Source organism: Tachypleus tridentatus, chromosome 6 (assembly GCF_004210375.1).
Source record: "Tachypleus tridentatus isolate NWPU-2018 chromosome 6, ASM421037v1, whole genome shotgun sequence".
NCBI classification, from domain to species: Eukaryota; Metazoa; Arthropoda; class Merostomata; order Xiphosura; family Limulidae; genus Tachypleus; species Tachypleus tridentatus.
This window is the reverse complement of record NC_134830.1, coordinates 116,787,379-116,802,944: the sequence shown is the minus strand read 5'-3', so window position 1 is coordinate 116,802,944 and position 15,566 is coordinate 116,787,379. Positions and strand designations below refer to the sequence as shown.

Below are 15,566 nucleotides of genomic sequence, written 5' to 3'. Positions count from 1 at the left end.
AACTTAGTTTAAGTTGCGCCCTCTAGAGTTTAAAGTTATTAACCAAAAGGCCTTGCTAAACAAACCGGGTCATGGTTATACAGCGGCAGCATTAAAAAAAACGACTCTTTCCAGTGGGGTGAAATGATATCGCAAACATTAATGTGGTTTATTCGAGCTTCAACATGAGAATATAAATAATTAAGAAAAAGTAACTTCTATAAAATATTTTCTCTTTGTAGCAAATAAATAAAGTTCTGCATATTAAGTTTGCTATGGGTACATTTAACAATACAGCCCAGCTTTTTGGCGTTGCTTATTTACTACATCGACGATCTGATACTGAGTTTGTGAGTTAAGCTATTATCTATATAAATATAATCGTACTACCTTTTGCATACATGTGTTTGTGCGTTTTTTATAGCAAAGCCACATCGAGCTATCTGCTGAGCCCACCGAGGGGAATCGAACCCCTGATTTTAGCATTGTAAATCCGTAGACGTACCGCTGTACTAGCGGGGAAGGGACACCTTTTGCATGCACATACAACCACTTTACAGGGTGTGAGTGGATCTTCCATAAAAATGGTATAGAAGTTTATTATGACCATGATGGAGTATGAATAAATGTTCAGTTTTGCGTTTTGTGAAATTCATTGGTATTTCTTTATTTTTTTTACCTCAACGTTGTTTCCTGTTGATGTATCTTCACAAACTTTGACAAGTAGATTTGTCGAGTCCACGCGGGGAATGTTAAAAATCTGTGGTTTCACATTTTAAGTTTTACTGTTTTTATCGATGCTTTTGTGTTTTGTACAATTACATATACGAAAAGTAATTTTTCACGTTCTAAGATAAATTTTTTATTAATTATGAATTTACCTAACTTCAGTCCAGAGGTCGAGTACTCCAGCCAATTATCAAAAAACTTCTGATTAAAGCAAGCTACATGCAGAACGGAAAATTTACCTAGTAAATAATGCCTCTAATTTAATATATGATCTAACTAGGTGTATGAAATATCATAGATTAAAAACTGCTAATATTTATAAACTTTTTTTAATCCATCTTTTGAGACAACTCACTGTTAGCAAAATCTTCGGTTCTACAGTTTTAGAACTAGTGATTTTGAAAAGTAGGCAGTCGCTTCTTTCGATTACATAATTGTCAGTTAATCGATGCAGTTCCAATGGTTTTCCAATAGTCTACTTGAATATGTTCTTGGAACCTAATATTTACATACAGCCAAATGTCTGTTAAATGTTTGTCAAGGCCTGAGGTTTAAAATTGGCTTTATCGTCCTTTGCACATTTTTTTTTCTTTTTTAACAGTTGAAATTGCGTTTTCAGTGCACAATCATAATTATCCCACTGAGCATCGCCAACGATGAAAGATCTATTTGTTTGATTTTTAGAAGTTTTGTGAAAGGTACACTAAAAGTATCTGCACAAAGCCGTTCCCGATTTTTAGCTGACAGACGAGTGTTAGCAACATCCATTGCTAACTTTTTGAGATACAAATTTCTGACCAAATAGTGGAATATTACCGTCATTCTTTTATCATACGCATTACCCCAAAGTGCGGAGCGTGTTTTTGTTTCTGTGAAAATGGGAACAAAATTGAAAACCCTCAGATTTACAACCCGAGCATTAAAACGTCTAGGCCTTGCCTGGCCCCAGTAATATAGGAATTGGTTCAAAAGTCAGCGTAAAATACAGAATATTATTTTTATAATGTACAATGATTCCTCGACAGTTGTTCCCCTTTGAGAGGTTAAGCCGTTGTTAGTTCGGGGGTTGGGGACCTGTGCGATTGGAAATATTCGAAATTTTAGTGCTATAAGATTTAATCTTGAACCATTTTAATGAAACAAAATACTGTATACAAAAAACCGAAATGTATTGGACTAAAATAAGCAAGTTTTAATACACAAGTTGCAGCTATACATGCCATAAAAGCGTGGTACGGCCATGGCCTGAATAGCCTTACCGCTTTCTGCGGTCCAAAATATTATCACAAGTTGTGATATCTGTTATACTAACATCTACTGGAAATTTATTTGTGAATCTGTGTTTTTGTTGTTCTGAGATGTAGTTGTTTATTTTTAAAAGTTATTGCTGAAAATGTAGTGGTTAGGGTGCGAGAATGCCTGTATGAGATGCAAGAAGATTTCAGTTTTTTATTTATGTACTGTCGCTGTTTGATTGTTACAGTAAAAAGTAGGGTTATTATTTTCTTTTGTGCCATGCCTAATTTTGTGCACAAGGGATATATTGCAGAAGTATTTGTTTGTTGTTGAAATTTGTGAAAAAGGTATTTGAGAGGTACCTATACTAGCCCGGCATGGCCAGTAAAGCCATTAAAGCGTTCGACTCGTAATCTGAGGGTCACGGGTTCAAACCCCGTTCGCTATTTTTAAATATGGAAGACTCATTTATCAGAATAGTGAGCCACATCTCTCCGATACATTTTTGTTTACCTTTTATGTGTTCTACACTTTGCAGGATAAGCACCTCGTCTTCAAATCCACGCTTATCCAAAGACAGAAAAGATGTAATTTCCTTACAGAAATTTCCTAAGTCAACTTAAAATGGATCATGCAAAAATTCAAATATCAATTTCAAATTTTTAAATTCGAAGAAACGCAATTCAAATTTTTGAGATAGATTTTTGATCCAGTTTACATAGAGTTCATTTTCAACAGAGAAATCATAGTCATTATTTTCTGGAAGACTATTCAAAATGTGTTAAATCATTCTTAACTTTTCCGCAAGGAAGGTTCAGCTTTAATTAAAATTCATGAATATGCTGTGATTCCTCGCTTATCATTTTACCTTTTCCCTGAAGCTTCGTATTTAAATTATTCAAGTGAGCCATCATGTCGCACAGAAAGTGCAAATCACACTACCATGACAAAGTTTCAATTTCAATTTTACCTTTTTCAACAACATACTCTTTTATTTGATGAAATAAATCATTCCAAGACTTTTCCTCTATTTAACCATCTTATATTTGCAAAATCAGTAAGATTATCAAAAGTACAGTCACTGCTTTTCTTCAGACTCAACAAACTGTCGATGGTTGAGAGAGCTTCCACTTCTAATACAATTCTCGATTTTTACATCAATGCCCATCAAATTTTTCAATTAATCACTTTTAAACCCTTGAGCAAATAAATTTTTCTGATACAAAATGCAATGGAAAGATGGCAGCGTGGACTTCACATTATTTTCAATTAAATGCTGCTTCAAAAGAGAAACAAATCCTAATTTCGCCTCAGTCATGGGAGAAACACTGTCTGTTGTGACAGAATCCAGTTTTTTTAAAATCCAGATTGAATTTTTTGACGTTTCGAGAATTTTTTCAAAGATTTTTTCCACGTTTGACCTCGTAATCCACAAAGGCCAAGCATTTCTTCACTCACTTGAAGATCTGAAATTACATATTGAACCCAAAATATCAACTGCGCAGTGTCACTAACATCTGTTGACTCATCTAGTGCTCAAGAAAAATACAGTCGTTTATTTGTTCAAGCAACTGATGTTTGTCTTTCGCTAACTCTAGCATTGTGCGGACAATTGTTCTTCGATTTAATTTCAAATTATTTACCTTTTGAAGAATATCTTTTATTTTTAAATCATAATTCTCCAACAGAGTTTCAATGACCACGATCAATATTTCTTTCATTAGTTCAGCATCAGAAAATTTCTTTTTTTGAGCTAGAATCCAAGCTAACGTAACTAGTTCTTGAAGTTTTGCTTTCAGACGCTAATTTCATACATACATACGATTTTTGCTATCAACTGGAAATTTACATCAAATTCGTTGTGAAAATTGTTAAAGTGCTGCTTAAGGTTGAATACTTTATTATTCCTAAAAACTTTGTTACACAATAGACACACTGGTTTATTATTTATTTCAATCACTGCAAATTTCAACTTCCAACTTTCATTAAATTCTCGGTTCATGTTTTTCCAGTCACGCGCCATTCTAGTTTCGTCAGTAATACCAGAATCAATTAAATTGTATTTATTTTCTGAGTGTTCATCATCATCTGGATTCTTTCGTTTTCGAATTATCCACTTACCCATATGAGACTAAAAACAAAATATATTTAAGCGTTTGAAAGTTGCACAATAAAAAATATGAAGCGCATTCAAAACAACGCACACTCAATAAATATCTAAACCAGACTGACGTCACAAAACAGGCAGAGTTTGTGGCATTGATGACGCACGCGACATTAGCGAAGACGTAAGTTTGTAGTTGCTGATTACCAAATTTGCGATAAAAAAAAAATAAACAATGGAAAAAGTTGATTCCTGAACTCGAGCAGGCCGCAACTGTGCCATGGAGTTACCCACCTCTGTTCTGAAGCGACATCTCAATAACTTTTAATTAATAACAATTAATTCACAAGCATTTAAAAGTTTACTATTACTTTTTTTTTTTTTTTTTTTAAATCGGGAAAGTGGTCGAACATTTTGTGTTGGTTTATATTTCGTAACCATATTTTCCCCAACAGTACCTTAGAGTTATAACACCAGAAACTGGTTCTTGATCACGTAGCGGTAGCTCAAGACCCAGCATTACACTAAAACACAAACTACGTTTTGCAATGTTATTGTAATAAATTTGTTTTTGAATTTCGCGCAAAGCCACACGAGAACTACCTGCTCTATCCGTCCCTAAGTTAGACACTAAGACAAGAGGGAAGGCAGCTAGTCATCACCACCCACCGCCAACTCTTGAGCTACTCTTTTACCAACGAATAGTAGGATTGACCGTACCATTATAACGCCCCCACGACTGAAAGGGCCAGCATGTTTGGTGCAACCCTCGGATTACGAGTCAAGCGCCTTAACCCACCTGGCCATGCGGGTCTATTTCTAGTTCTGTGTGTATGTGTTTATTTAGCAAAGCCACCTCTGATGAGTCCACCGAGGGGAATCGAACCACTTATTTTAGCGTTGTAAATCGGGAGACTTACAGCTGTACTAGTGGGCGACATTTCTAGTTCTAAAAAGAAAGAAAGAAAAGCTAAAATCATCACAACAGAGTTTTGGGAAGTGATAAAATAACCAAAACAGTAAACACTTATTACTATGGAAAGTTTTTCTGATAGAACATTCAGATATTTTGACATATCCTTAGCGGTATTATAAATAATTATGGAAAGCGCTGTATGCAAATAAACTCTTTAAATCGTTTTCTCTGTGGTTCATTTATTATTGAACAAATTAAAAATATTATGCAATAGTTTAAGCATTTTCTATTGCTAGATAATATCTTTAATTTAAAACAATGAATAAAATGACAACAGGCCTGCGAAAAAAGATATCTGTAATTAAAAATAAAAACGAGTCTACTCAAGAGAATTGCGTATTGTATTATTTCACAAGTCGTCTCTACCTACTGATACAATATCTAAAATAGGTATATGGGGTATTGGTGGGATGGTAAAGAAAACAGAACACTACAGTCAAAATGCCATAACCTTTACAATGTACTCTCTCAAACAGTCACAATTAGGTAAGCCTATTACACTACTGGCCTAATGGGTATTAAAAAAAAATCTTACGCGAATACTTATCTTTCTTCGAAAACACGTGCATAAACATAATTTTTACTACTTTAAAAACTTCGTGGTAGTTATTATTTGTCACGTTTTCCTTACAGAATATATTGGTTCGTAGCATGATTAGGCTTAATAAGCGCTATCAGTGTGCAATATAGTATTTCACACGAGTGAACTTTCTTTTGTATAAATTCCCCACTCCCCCTTTTATAAATTAGGAATATGGGAATTATACTAAGTTCTGAGACACCTAGCCGGTATGAGATATTTAAATATCTATATATTTTGTTCATATTAACCTCTCACCTATTCCAAAGTCCAATGGTGCTGCGGAGAGTCTGACGACCACAGACATGTTTCAGGTAAGGGTATTCACGAAGCAAGATTGATGTGTAACCAGGTAATATGCATGGTTCATACAGAATTTCTCAGATTAATTTCAAGCACTTCAGAATACTTTAAGAAATTCGGCATCAAACTCTATCCAACTCCGCAGATATTTTTAAATGCAATTTCTGTTTATTTATTCTACATAAGAATGCAGAGAAATAAGAAATGAATGGGTTTATGCGTTATATTCAACTCTGCAATGTGTATTAAAGTTGAGTATATGAATATATTCCGCTATAATATTTTAAAGACCTTTTCCAAAAGTACTCTCTTTCAAGCACTTTCAAACAACTGAAATTAAGAATGGAATTTCAAAAATATGTGCAAACCTTGCTTCTTCGAAGAAGGGAGCCTTCAACATGTACCAATGGAAACTAAAATCACATAGCAAACCGTTTAGGAAGACAACAAACCCAAAATAAAACACCATTAGCACATTGAAAACGACCTCTTCATTATCAAACAGGTTATCGTTACTGGAAAATAAATTCTGTAATATGTAAAATTATCAGAGTGAAACTAGGCATTAATATCTACTATTAATTCTATTGTTGAAAATAGCTGAAGTTTTTAGCCACACTTAGAAACTAGCAGATGTTAAAAAAGGCAGAAAATACTGCAACCACAGCAATACTATTCGATTATAATCCTCTCACTTTTCTAATTCAACACCTACAGATTTCTGTGCCCTTTGGTCTGCTTAAGCATGGTCTCCAAAACTAAAGTTCTTCTGTAGTTAACTTTTGGGACATGAGACCTGATGGTTCATCTCGGCTGCTCCACACTCAGTTTAATAAACTCAAAGAGAATCTAACAAACAAAGCTTCCTCTTAAATTTACTGTCATCACAACGTCTGAAGGCAACTCATTCCAAAGACCAATCACCCTGTTAGAAAAATAAAACCATTTGAGCTGAAGATGATTCCAACCCTGCCCAAAATTATACTGGTGATCTCTAGTCTTACTATTTTTATTGTTAAATATGGAAAAAAAAGAAAAGATGCATCAACACTATCAATTCCCTTTATAATCCTAAAACATCTGAATCAGATCGCTTCATAACTTTTTTCGAGAAAAACTGAAATTTCGGCCTCTCTCCATACGACGACAACTCCCATCCCAGTAACCACTATAGTAACCCTTTCCAACAAACTGATGCGTCCTTCCCCCCAAATGTGAAAAGCTCAGGACTGAATACAATTCTCCAAATCTGGTCTGACGAGTGACATGTACTATGAAATTATAACCTCTTCAGACTTGTATTCAATATTTCTGTAGATACAACCTAAAACTCTATGTCCTACTACTACCAAAAACACATTACTTGGATGGTTTTAGAAACCATTGCACAAAAATCCGTTTCATTCGTGATACTGTTTAAGCTATTCCCATCCAACGTATACTTATAATTCAAATTGTGACAACCCACATGCATTATCTTGCTTTGATTATAACTAATCCGTCTTCCATTTATTTGCACAACTCTCTAAATGATACAAATTATTTGTAAAGCAGCAACATTCTTTTCACAGCTAGCAACGCTTAAGACCTTAATATCATCAGCAAACTTACGAAATTTATTGACTATTCCTTCGTCTATTTCACACACTGTTGTAGTTCTTACAATTGCATTATCTTTTGCAGAAACTGGTTGCAGTGGAAATTGCAGTGTTGGGCAAAATCTCAATCATAGCCACGTGAATAAGTATTATCAATAATGAGAAATTAGTTTGCTTTCAGAATTTTTATGCAAAACTAAAAGAGACTATGTGCACACAGCCACTCCTGACTTTCAAATGACAGCCTAGAGGGTAATCAGCTAACCAACAACAATCAAATAATGAAGTTCTGACTCACTCTAACAAGGCAATAGTAACCCTAGAAAGAACACTTTCTGGTAACAAGCCACGAAACAAATCCTCAAATTTTGTGTCGCATTGTATTTTTATATATAAAGGCACAGTTCTGATAATGATGTCCAGAAGTAGAAAGTTAACTGACTTTCATCAAATTTCCCATACATTAAATGAAAACTATCATTTTAAGTTGAAAATTTGCTTTGACAATACGTTAAAAAAGTTGTCATTTTTAGTGAGGTTTAAGCTCCATTTACTAAATCACATGTTACATAATTAACAGAGAAAGACAAACAGTGGCATTTGTACATTGTACTTTTATTTAAAAAATGTATGAATGAATACAATGGTGTTTTCCCCTCCCAGGGTCAAAGTGAGGGAATGAGTAGAATATCTATGACTTTTTTTTTCTGAAACAGCTTTCAATTTTCATTTCACATGAATTTTGGAAAATCACAAATGCAAGTTATTCTCTTCCCAAACATTACTATTTGTGCAAAACCAAACAAAACAAAATTACATCTAGACAGTTTTCCAAATACAAGTTGAACATAAAAAAAAACTTGCATTTGCTCAACTGACTTTTTTCTTACAGTTCTAACGAGTTTATGTCAATTTTTCAGAATAACATGCCACTTTGCTGCATATTATACCCTACTCCATACCAAGGCACTGTACAATAGGAATAGTGGAATTTATTATCATTGGAAAGGTTTGCACTGGCAGTGTAGACAAGTGAAAACAAAACAAAAAACACCAATTAGTATTCCTCTTGTTACTTTATACATATCACACTGAGCAAAGTTATAACAGAGTACTGGTACCATGGAACATTTGTGGGCAAATCTGGCTTAGTTTTAAAACTTAAAGTTAATACTGGAAAACAAAACTTGCAAAATGAATTTTTAATAATACATATATATTTCTTGCCTTTCTCTACAAGGTGACAATACATACTTCACCAGCTCTAAAAATCTGAGACCACATTGAAAGTCCTTTGTTTTTTAGGAATTAGAAGCAAATTTAAATTTGAGATTATATGTTCTGTAAGTTTTATGGTTGTTTTGAAGCCTGATGATCATATCAGCAGACTTCACAATATAAGGTTTCATGACAAAGCACCAAGTATGAAAGAATAAACTGTCTGAGTAAAACCTCACAACTTACACACTAATCTTCATCAGACAAAGGCTCGTACTGAGATGACAAGAGTGAAACATGATGAGAGTCACAACACCTTGATGTTGGAGAATTACTAGATGAACTATTAGCAATTATACTGAAGCTGGGACCACATGATGTGGATGGATTAGCAGGATAACCAACTGTTGTTCCTGAAACAGCATTTGGTACTGACGATGGACTGTTTTCTGAATAGCCTATAGGACGAACAGTTAAAGCTGAAAATGGATATGTGTATGTTGTGGTCACACCAGTGAAAGCAGGAAATGGTGCTGTTCCAGAAGGCATCAAAGAACTAGAGGGTCCAGGACTACTGCCACCTACTGTACTACTGGAAACACATGCTGATGGGCCATATGGAGAGTAACAGCCTCGGGCTGAGCTGCTGGCCAATGAAGTTGAAGCTGGGCTGCTGTGACCAAATGAGGAGGTGACAAAACTATTTTGAGCGAATTCACTGCTGGTAGAGCTTGGTGATTCTTCTAAACCTTCAATTCGTCCTGATGTAGAAATTCCTTCCTGAGGTGGTGGCGAAACTGGTTCAATCCTGGAGGAGGATGCACTGTTCACATTTGATGATTCATCAATTACCATTTCTCCAGATCCTGGACTGTCTATGAGTTGGGAACTCACATCAGGTAAAAGCCTATCTTCAGTGTTACCAGAGGTAACTTCCCACTGTTGTCCTTCATTTCTAACATCATCTGTAGAACTCTCAACACCAGGCACTCTTTCATCCTGCTGACTTGACTGAGGGCCAGAATCTAATGCTCCACTATCTGATACTACATTTGGAGAAGTACAACCTTCTGTTACAAAACCTTTGCTCACAGCAAAGTCTTCTGAGCTGCTCAACCGAGGAACTTCCTGTGAAAGACTCTCAGAGCTCTCTGGGAGCTGTTGTACCACTCCATCTGTGGAACTCTCTGGTAGGTATATGGAATTTATTCTGAACCTTTTTCCTAGCTCATCTTCATTTCCAAGACCCAAATTAGAACTGCTTGGAGAAACAGATCTAGGACGAGCTACTTGTGATTCTACAAGGCCTGCAGTATCAAAAGATCTCTTCAAACCTCTTGACATTTTTTTTACAGTTAGGCTAGACCCTATTTCTATAGCAGAGGAAGGCCGAGATGTGGGAATAAAACTTGAGCCATAAGTTACTTCAGTTTGAGAAGAGAGTGGATCTTGGAGAGCCATACAATGACCATTACTCCGAGGCCTTTCTAAAGCATTATTCTCTTCATTTACATTATGCTGAGTACTTGAAAACTTTAAGTTTTCATTTCCAATGGATTGGCTACCAAGTTTCTGGCTCTGCACTTCAGTACTTTCAGTTTTCATTACTTCAACAATTTTATTTTTAACGTAATCCAAAGGAGACAAGTTCATTTGATTTTGGTGGGATGTGCGACCAGTCGTTTGTGGTTGTTGCAAGTACCCTCGTTTGGAAGCAAACATCCCAGCAATGCTAGCACTAGGGGACCAAGTAAAATTCTGTGAAAGAGTACCCAGAGAAGCCACATGAACATTTTCTCCACTAGACTCATTGCTGGTTTCAGTCTTTTGTGTTGGTGGAGAAATGGGTTCCACAGCATATGATGTTAAAGGGAATGCCTGTTGGAAATTGGGAGTTTTTGTTAACATACAACTGGGAGGTGAAGCTTCATGAGTTACACGAATAATTTCTCTCTCATCACGGTTTAGAACAGGACCTGTGCCAACCGCTGCTGAATCATGAGTGCTATGACTTTTTTCTGACTGAAGAGCTTTACGAAGTTTCCAAGAATGATGCACACATCTGGATCCAGGACACTCTTCAGCAGTGTGATCTGGTTCTCCCATGGGAGGACTACACGCTTCTGCAGCTATTCCTTCTGTATGTCTACTCATACTAGCTACTGGGTAGTGAGGATCAACAGATGGGAAGTTTGTTTTATTAGGATTTACCACAAAGTGACATGTTCCTTTTGATGGAAAACTTGACATAACAGTACTTTTACCCCCTTCTGTATATTTAGAAGGAAGAGATGAACTAACTGAAATGCTTTCATTATTTGAACAATTGTAGTTCTTAGAAATGATATCTTCAATCTGTTGCTTAAGTGTAAAAACATTTGTAAGTTCTGAAACAAGAGGAATACTCTGACCATGACTGAATGCTCTTTGAGTATCTGTCCTACCAAATCTATCAGTAGCTGATGCCTCATCTATGGTCACTACTTTTTCATTCTTTGGAGCTTCTTTAGTGGTTCTTGGTCTAATATCACTTCCACCAGAGTGCTGCACAAATCTGTTTTCTGAACTGTGGTTCCTAGGTTCAATATCTGCATTCTGACTGATTTGACGTGTTATAATAGCATCAATTAAATGTACTGCAGTAAACTGATTATTTGTTGGTCTTACATTGGGCTTTTCTTTCTGAAATGATTCAGACAGAATTCTTGCTGCTTCCCTGCCAAGATCTGCTTGATGTTGAACACGACCCAAATGGAAAGATCCTTCTTCACTTCTTTCAACATCAATGGGCAGGACTTGTCTCAAATCATCTTTCTTTTGTGGAATAGCTTTTTTGTGCTCCCTTCCATATCTAACATTCATTAGTTCTTGTTCAAACTTTTCTTGGGTAAAAGGTTCCTGCATTAAATGTAAACTGGTTGGAAGCTTGTGATTGGATCTCTGCTCTCTTTCAGGTTTATGGTGAATAAAGGTTTTATCTGCCACGTCCTTGTAGTCTTCAGGAATTAATGAGTCTCTCAACCTTGTTTGTTGCTGAAATTGTCTTTCATCACTCACATGTGCTCTAGAACTGGTACATCCTTGTTCAGAGTCCATCCTACACAGTTCCTGAAGGTGTTGGGTACTTGGTGTTCTAGATTCAGGGTGAGCTCTAGGATGCTGCTGCATGTCCATTAGTGATTTTTGCAGGCCTTCCACGATTGTCTTGTTCTGTGGAGATCTACTCAAGTCTGGTCTTCTATCTTCTTTAGGTACTGCCAAGCTAGGTTGAGCCACAGCAGCATCCACAAGAGTGTTGAAGGCATCATGTGTTGGAGCCACTACTGGGTAAATGGTATTATGGGAATTACGAGATGAATGTGTTTTTGTTCCAGAAGCAGGAACAGGACTAATGGACTGCTGAATACAAGATGATGATGATTTTGGTATCTGAATAACTGAAGGCTTTCCTGTACCCCAAGTTATGCTTCTGATGACATTATGTCTTGATGGTGACTGTTCTACAAGAGCATGAGAAGTATGGAGACCAGACTGCTTCCTATGAGAAGTCCAATGGTTTTCTGAAGAGTGGCTAAGAGGCTGGTCTCGATGGGCCATTAAAGAATTTGAATGATTTGTATAATGAACTTCAGAGGCAGAAGAATAAGCTGGATATGACATACTAGAATAAGTTTGGGGTATCCTGGAGTCTTGCTGTTGATGGGGACTAGAATCCCTAGCTCTAGGTGATGGAACTTTACTAGTTTCTCTGTGCATTTGCTTAGAAGTATTGAAGTCAATCATTAGCTGTTTTGAGCTTGAGGTCTCACTAACAAAACCTTGTCTGTTGGATGGTGACTGGCTGGAATCGTATGGAGATGAAGTAGGTCGACAATAGTATTGGTCAACCACTTGTTCGTACAGTACAGGAACTGTTGTCTTAGACAGTAATTCTGTTGATGCTGATGGTGTTCTTCTAGTGTTTCTTCCTTCCACAACTGGTACTGATAAAACATTTGATGCTGTATGATCATCAGATCTTACAGGCCTTTTTTCTACCTGGTCATGTAATGGTGTCCCAAGAGTTATAGATCCTCCATTTTTTGCTTGCTTGGGATGAATTTGTCTTACAAGGCCTTCATAGTGAGTTGGATTTACTGGGACATTAGAAGGAGGATAAAGACTGACAGGGGTTCCTTGAGTAATGGACCCAGGTGCCATATGAGGAAACTTAACAGAGGTTTGCTTACTGTTTGTTATTAATGGTGGTGGTGGAGGAACAGCAGGCCTGGATACTTGTCGGCTTGATGGTACACTGGTAGGAGATGGGGATAAAGCCTGTGTAATTAGACGAGGGGGCTGAGAGAGAGTTTGATCAGATCCAATAAAACCAAGCCTTCCCGGGTAGCCAACGTATACATCTCTACAAAGATCTGGTGGAGGAATATCTGGAGGAGGTTGTAAGGACCTATTATACTGATTTGAGTGAGCTGGCGGTGGAGCACCATACTGAGAGTAAGGAATTTGATGGTGAGGCAGTCCTGATCCTAATGAAAACTGTGTTGGTGTGGAGATTCTTTCTTTTTTGACCTCCTGCATTGAAATATTAATTCTTTCATGCCTGTCTTTTTTACTCAGATCCTGTACCTCATCTTGTTCTTGAAGAAGAGCTTGTGAAAACTGTGCCATCATTGCCAGCCCTTCAGCATGAGGCAATGGAACAGAATTACTATAGATAGGAAATTTAGTTGTCCCATGGGATGCTCCTTGTGGTGCATGAGTTTCACTCTCCTCCTGTTTAACTTCTTCTGACACACAACAGTCTTTGCCACTTGGAATAACTGGTACTGGCGTACACGTGCGGGAAGATTTATTTGGAGCTTGCAGACTATATTCAATAGCTTGATATATTAAATCACGAACACAGGTGGGCTCTTCTTTGGATGCAAGCTTTTCAACAGGGATGAAGTTTGTTGAACTAGTAATGGGGAAAGTTGGATTAGGCATTACACAGCTGACATCAGGGTTTGGTGGTAGAGTTTTCATTAATGGAATGTGATCTTCTGGTTCACCATTTTTTTCTGAAGCCTGTGCAATTTCTGAACATTGTTTGGACATTCCATGCATTTCAGATTCATTCTGCCCCAAACCTTCGTCGGCACTCACTGTGGCACTGCTATCATAGTCAGAGCTATTCTTCACGCTCCCTTGAGATAATGGTCTGTTGTCTCTGATTATTGTAATATTTTGGTTTTTCTCAGTTTGATCATCTGATCGAGTGATTCCTTGCACAGTACTGACAATTTCCTCTGATATTATACCTATAATAAGAGAAACTAAACTAGCATTTTTTAAGAATGACAAACTAAAGTCATTGAAAATTATGAAAACAGTTTCTAAGTACTCAAACCCAAAACTATTACTACACAACTAATACAAATGCTACAACAACATAAGTGGAATATCTCTCATGTTTAATAATTTATTAAATTACAAGCTTTTAAACCATGTTTCCAGTTTATAGTAAAATGAAAGTGTAAAGTCATGTTTAACAGTAGCTTCACAAATTCCACACCATATGTATGTACGTGAACATTTTTTTAGTGTTAAAGTAATAGTAGCTTGTTTGAAAATACATCTTTACTGCACTTCTTACACATATCCATACACAAGATACTTTACCATCTTCTCTGTTTCTAGTAACGGGGCTTGGAGCACTGGCTGTATCACTACTACATCTGTCAATACAGTTATCTTCTTCACAACTCGATGTAGTCTCCCCCGAGTCCTCCACCAGTGTCACAGGTTTCTCATCAGTCATCTCTTCTTCATCAATCTAATGAAAACAAAATCCTCCATTTAGTTGATAGCATTATCTATTCCACATGTAAAAAAACACACATACACCAAATACGTCAACTATTTGACATAAAAATAAAAGAAAAAAAAGCCTATGATAAGGTTACCTGTGTATTCCCTTCAACAATTTCTTCAACACCCAACTTTTCTTTACAACTCGTGTAGAAGGACTTGCACTGTTCACTGGTTTTGGTGACCACCACTTTGGCTATGGAATCCCAATCCACTCCAAATTCTCTAAGCCCTTGCTTCAGAAGTTTGATTTCTTCACTGTTCCATTTACCATGCTGAATATCTAAAGAAACCAAACAACTGTTTTTTTTATCTCCCATTCACTGCAGTAGATTCATCACCTAAGCACAGTTACTTATTTCTGAATGCAGTAGTCAAATAAAGTCACTTTTGAAACAAACTAAATCAGTAGTAAAAATGTGTTACTCGAGTGTTGACATATAACATTATGAATGCTGTATAAAATGCTAAGATTTACTTACAAGTAAAATGTGTTGGTAAGCAAAAGTAACTTTTATCATGCATTTACTTCTTACTCACAATAATAAACAGTCATGAAAAATGTCCACATCATTACTGATTTGGTGCCACAATAAAGTTATACAACATAATGTCACAGATAGCTAAAACAACAAAGTTCACAACCCACCTTCTGATCCAAGAGAAACTCCTAGTTTCCAAGCAATACGGTTAAAACATCCACAACAACACCTCTGAACACCATTAGGAATTTCTGTAATGACACAAATTAAATTAATAACATCATATCAAGGACATCTTCATTAATATAGAGGATTACATCATGGAAAGAGAAAAAGCACACTCAGGTTTAAGCATATCCTCTAAACTTCATATTTCTAATATTTTATACAAGTATCTGAAAACAGATATGGAATTGGTTACGTTATTATAGTAGAACATGTGTGTAAATATCAGTTAAATGTGGAAAGCTGAAATCCTAATAATTTTTTTCACTGAAGCATAACGTAAACA

At 36.3% G+C, this 15,566-nt stretch overlaps 1 protein-coding gene across 12 annotated transcripts in view; it reads right to left on the bottom strand.

The window, feature by feature from the left end:
- Positions 1-8,099: 8,099 nt before the first annotated feature.
- Positions 8,100-15,566, bottom strand: part of LOC143253389 (uncharacterized) — an 81,259-nt gene continuing 73,792 nt past the window's right edge. For all 12 annotated transcript variants that reach the window (XM_076507184.1, XM_076507192.1, XM_076507193.1 and 9 more), the window contains 4 exons: positions 15,223-15,306; positions 14,669-14,856; positions 14,385-14,538; positions 8,100-14,023 (listed from right to left, as the gene is read on the bottom strand). In XM_076507184.1, the coding sequence (XP_076363299.1) occupies positions 8,973-14,023; positions 14,385-14,538; positions 14,669-14,856; positions 15,223-15,306 (5,477 nt within the window). In that variant the 3' untranslated portion in view covers positions 8,100-8,972. The remainder of the gene's footprint in view (positions 14,024-14,384; positions 14,539-14,668; positions 14,857-15,222; positions 15,307-15,566) is intronic.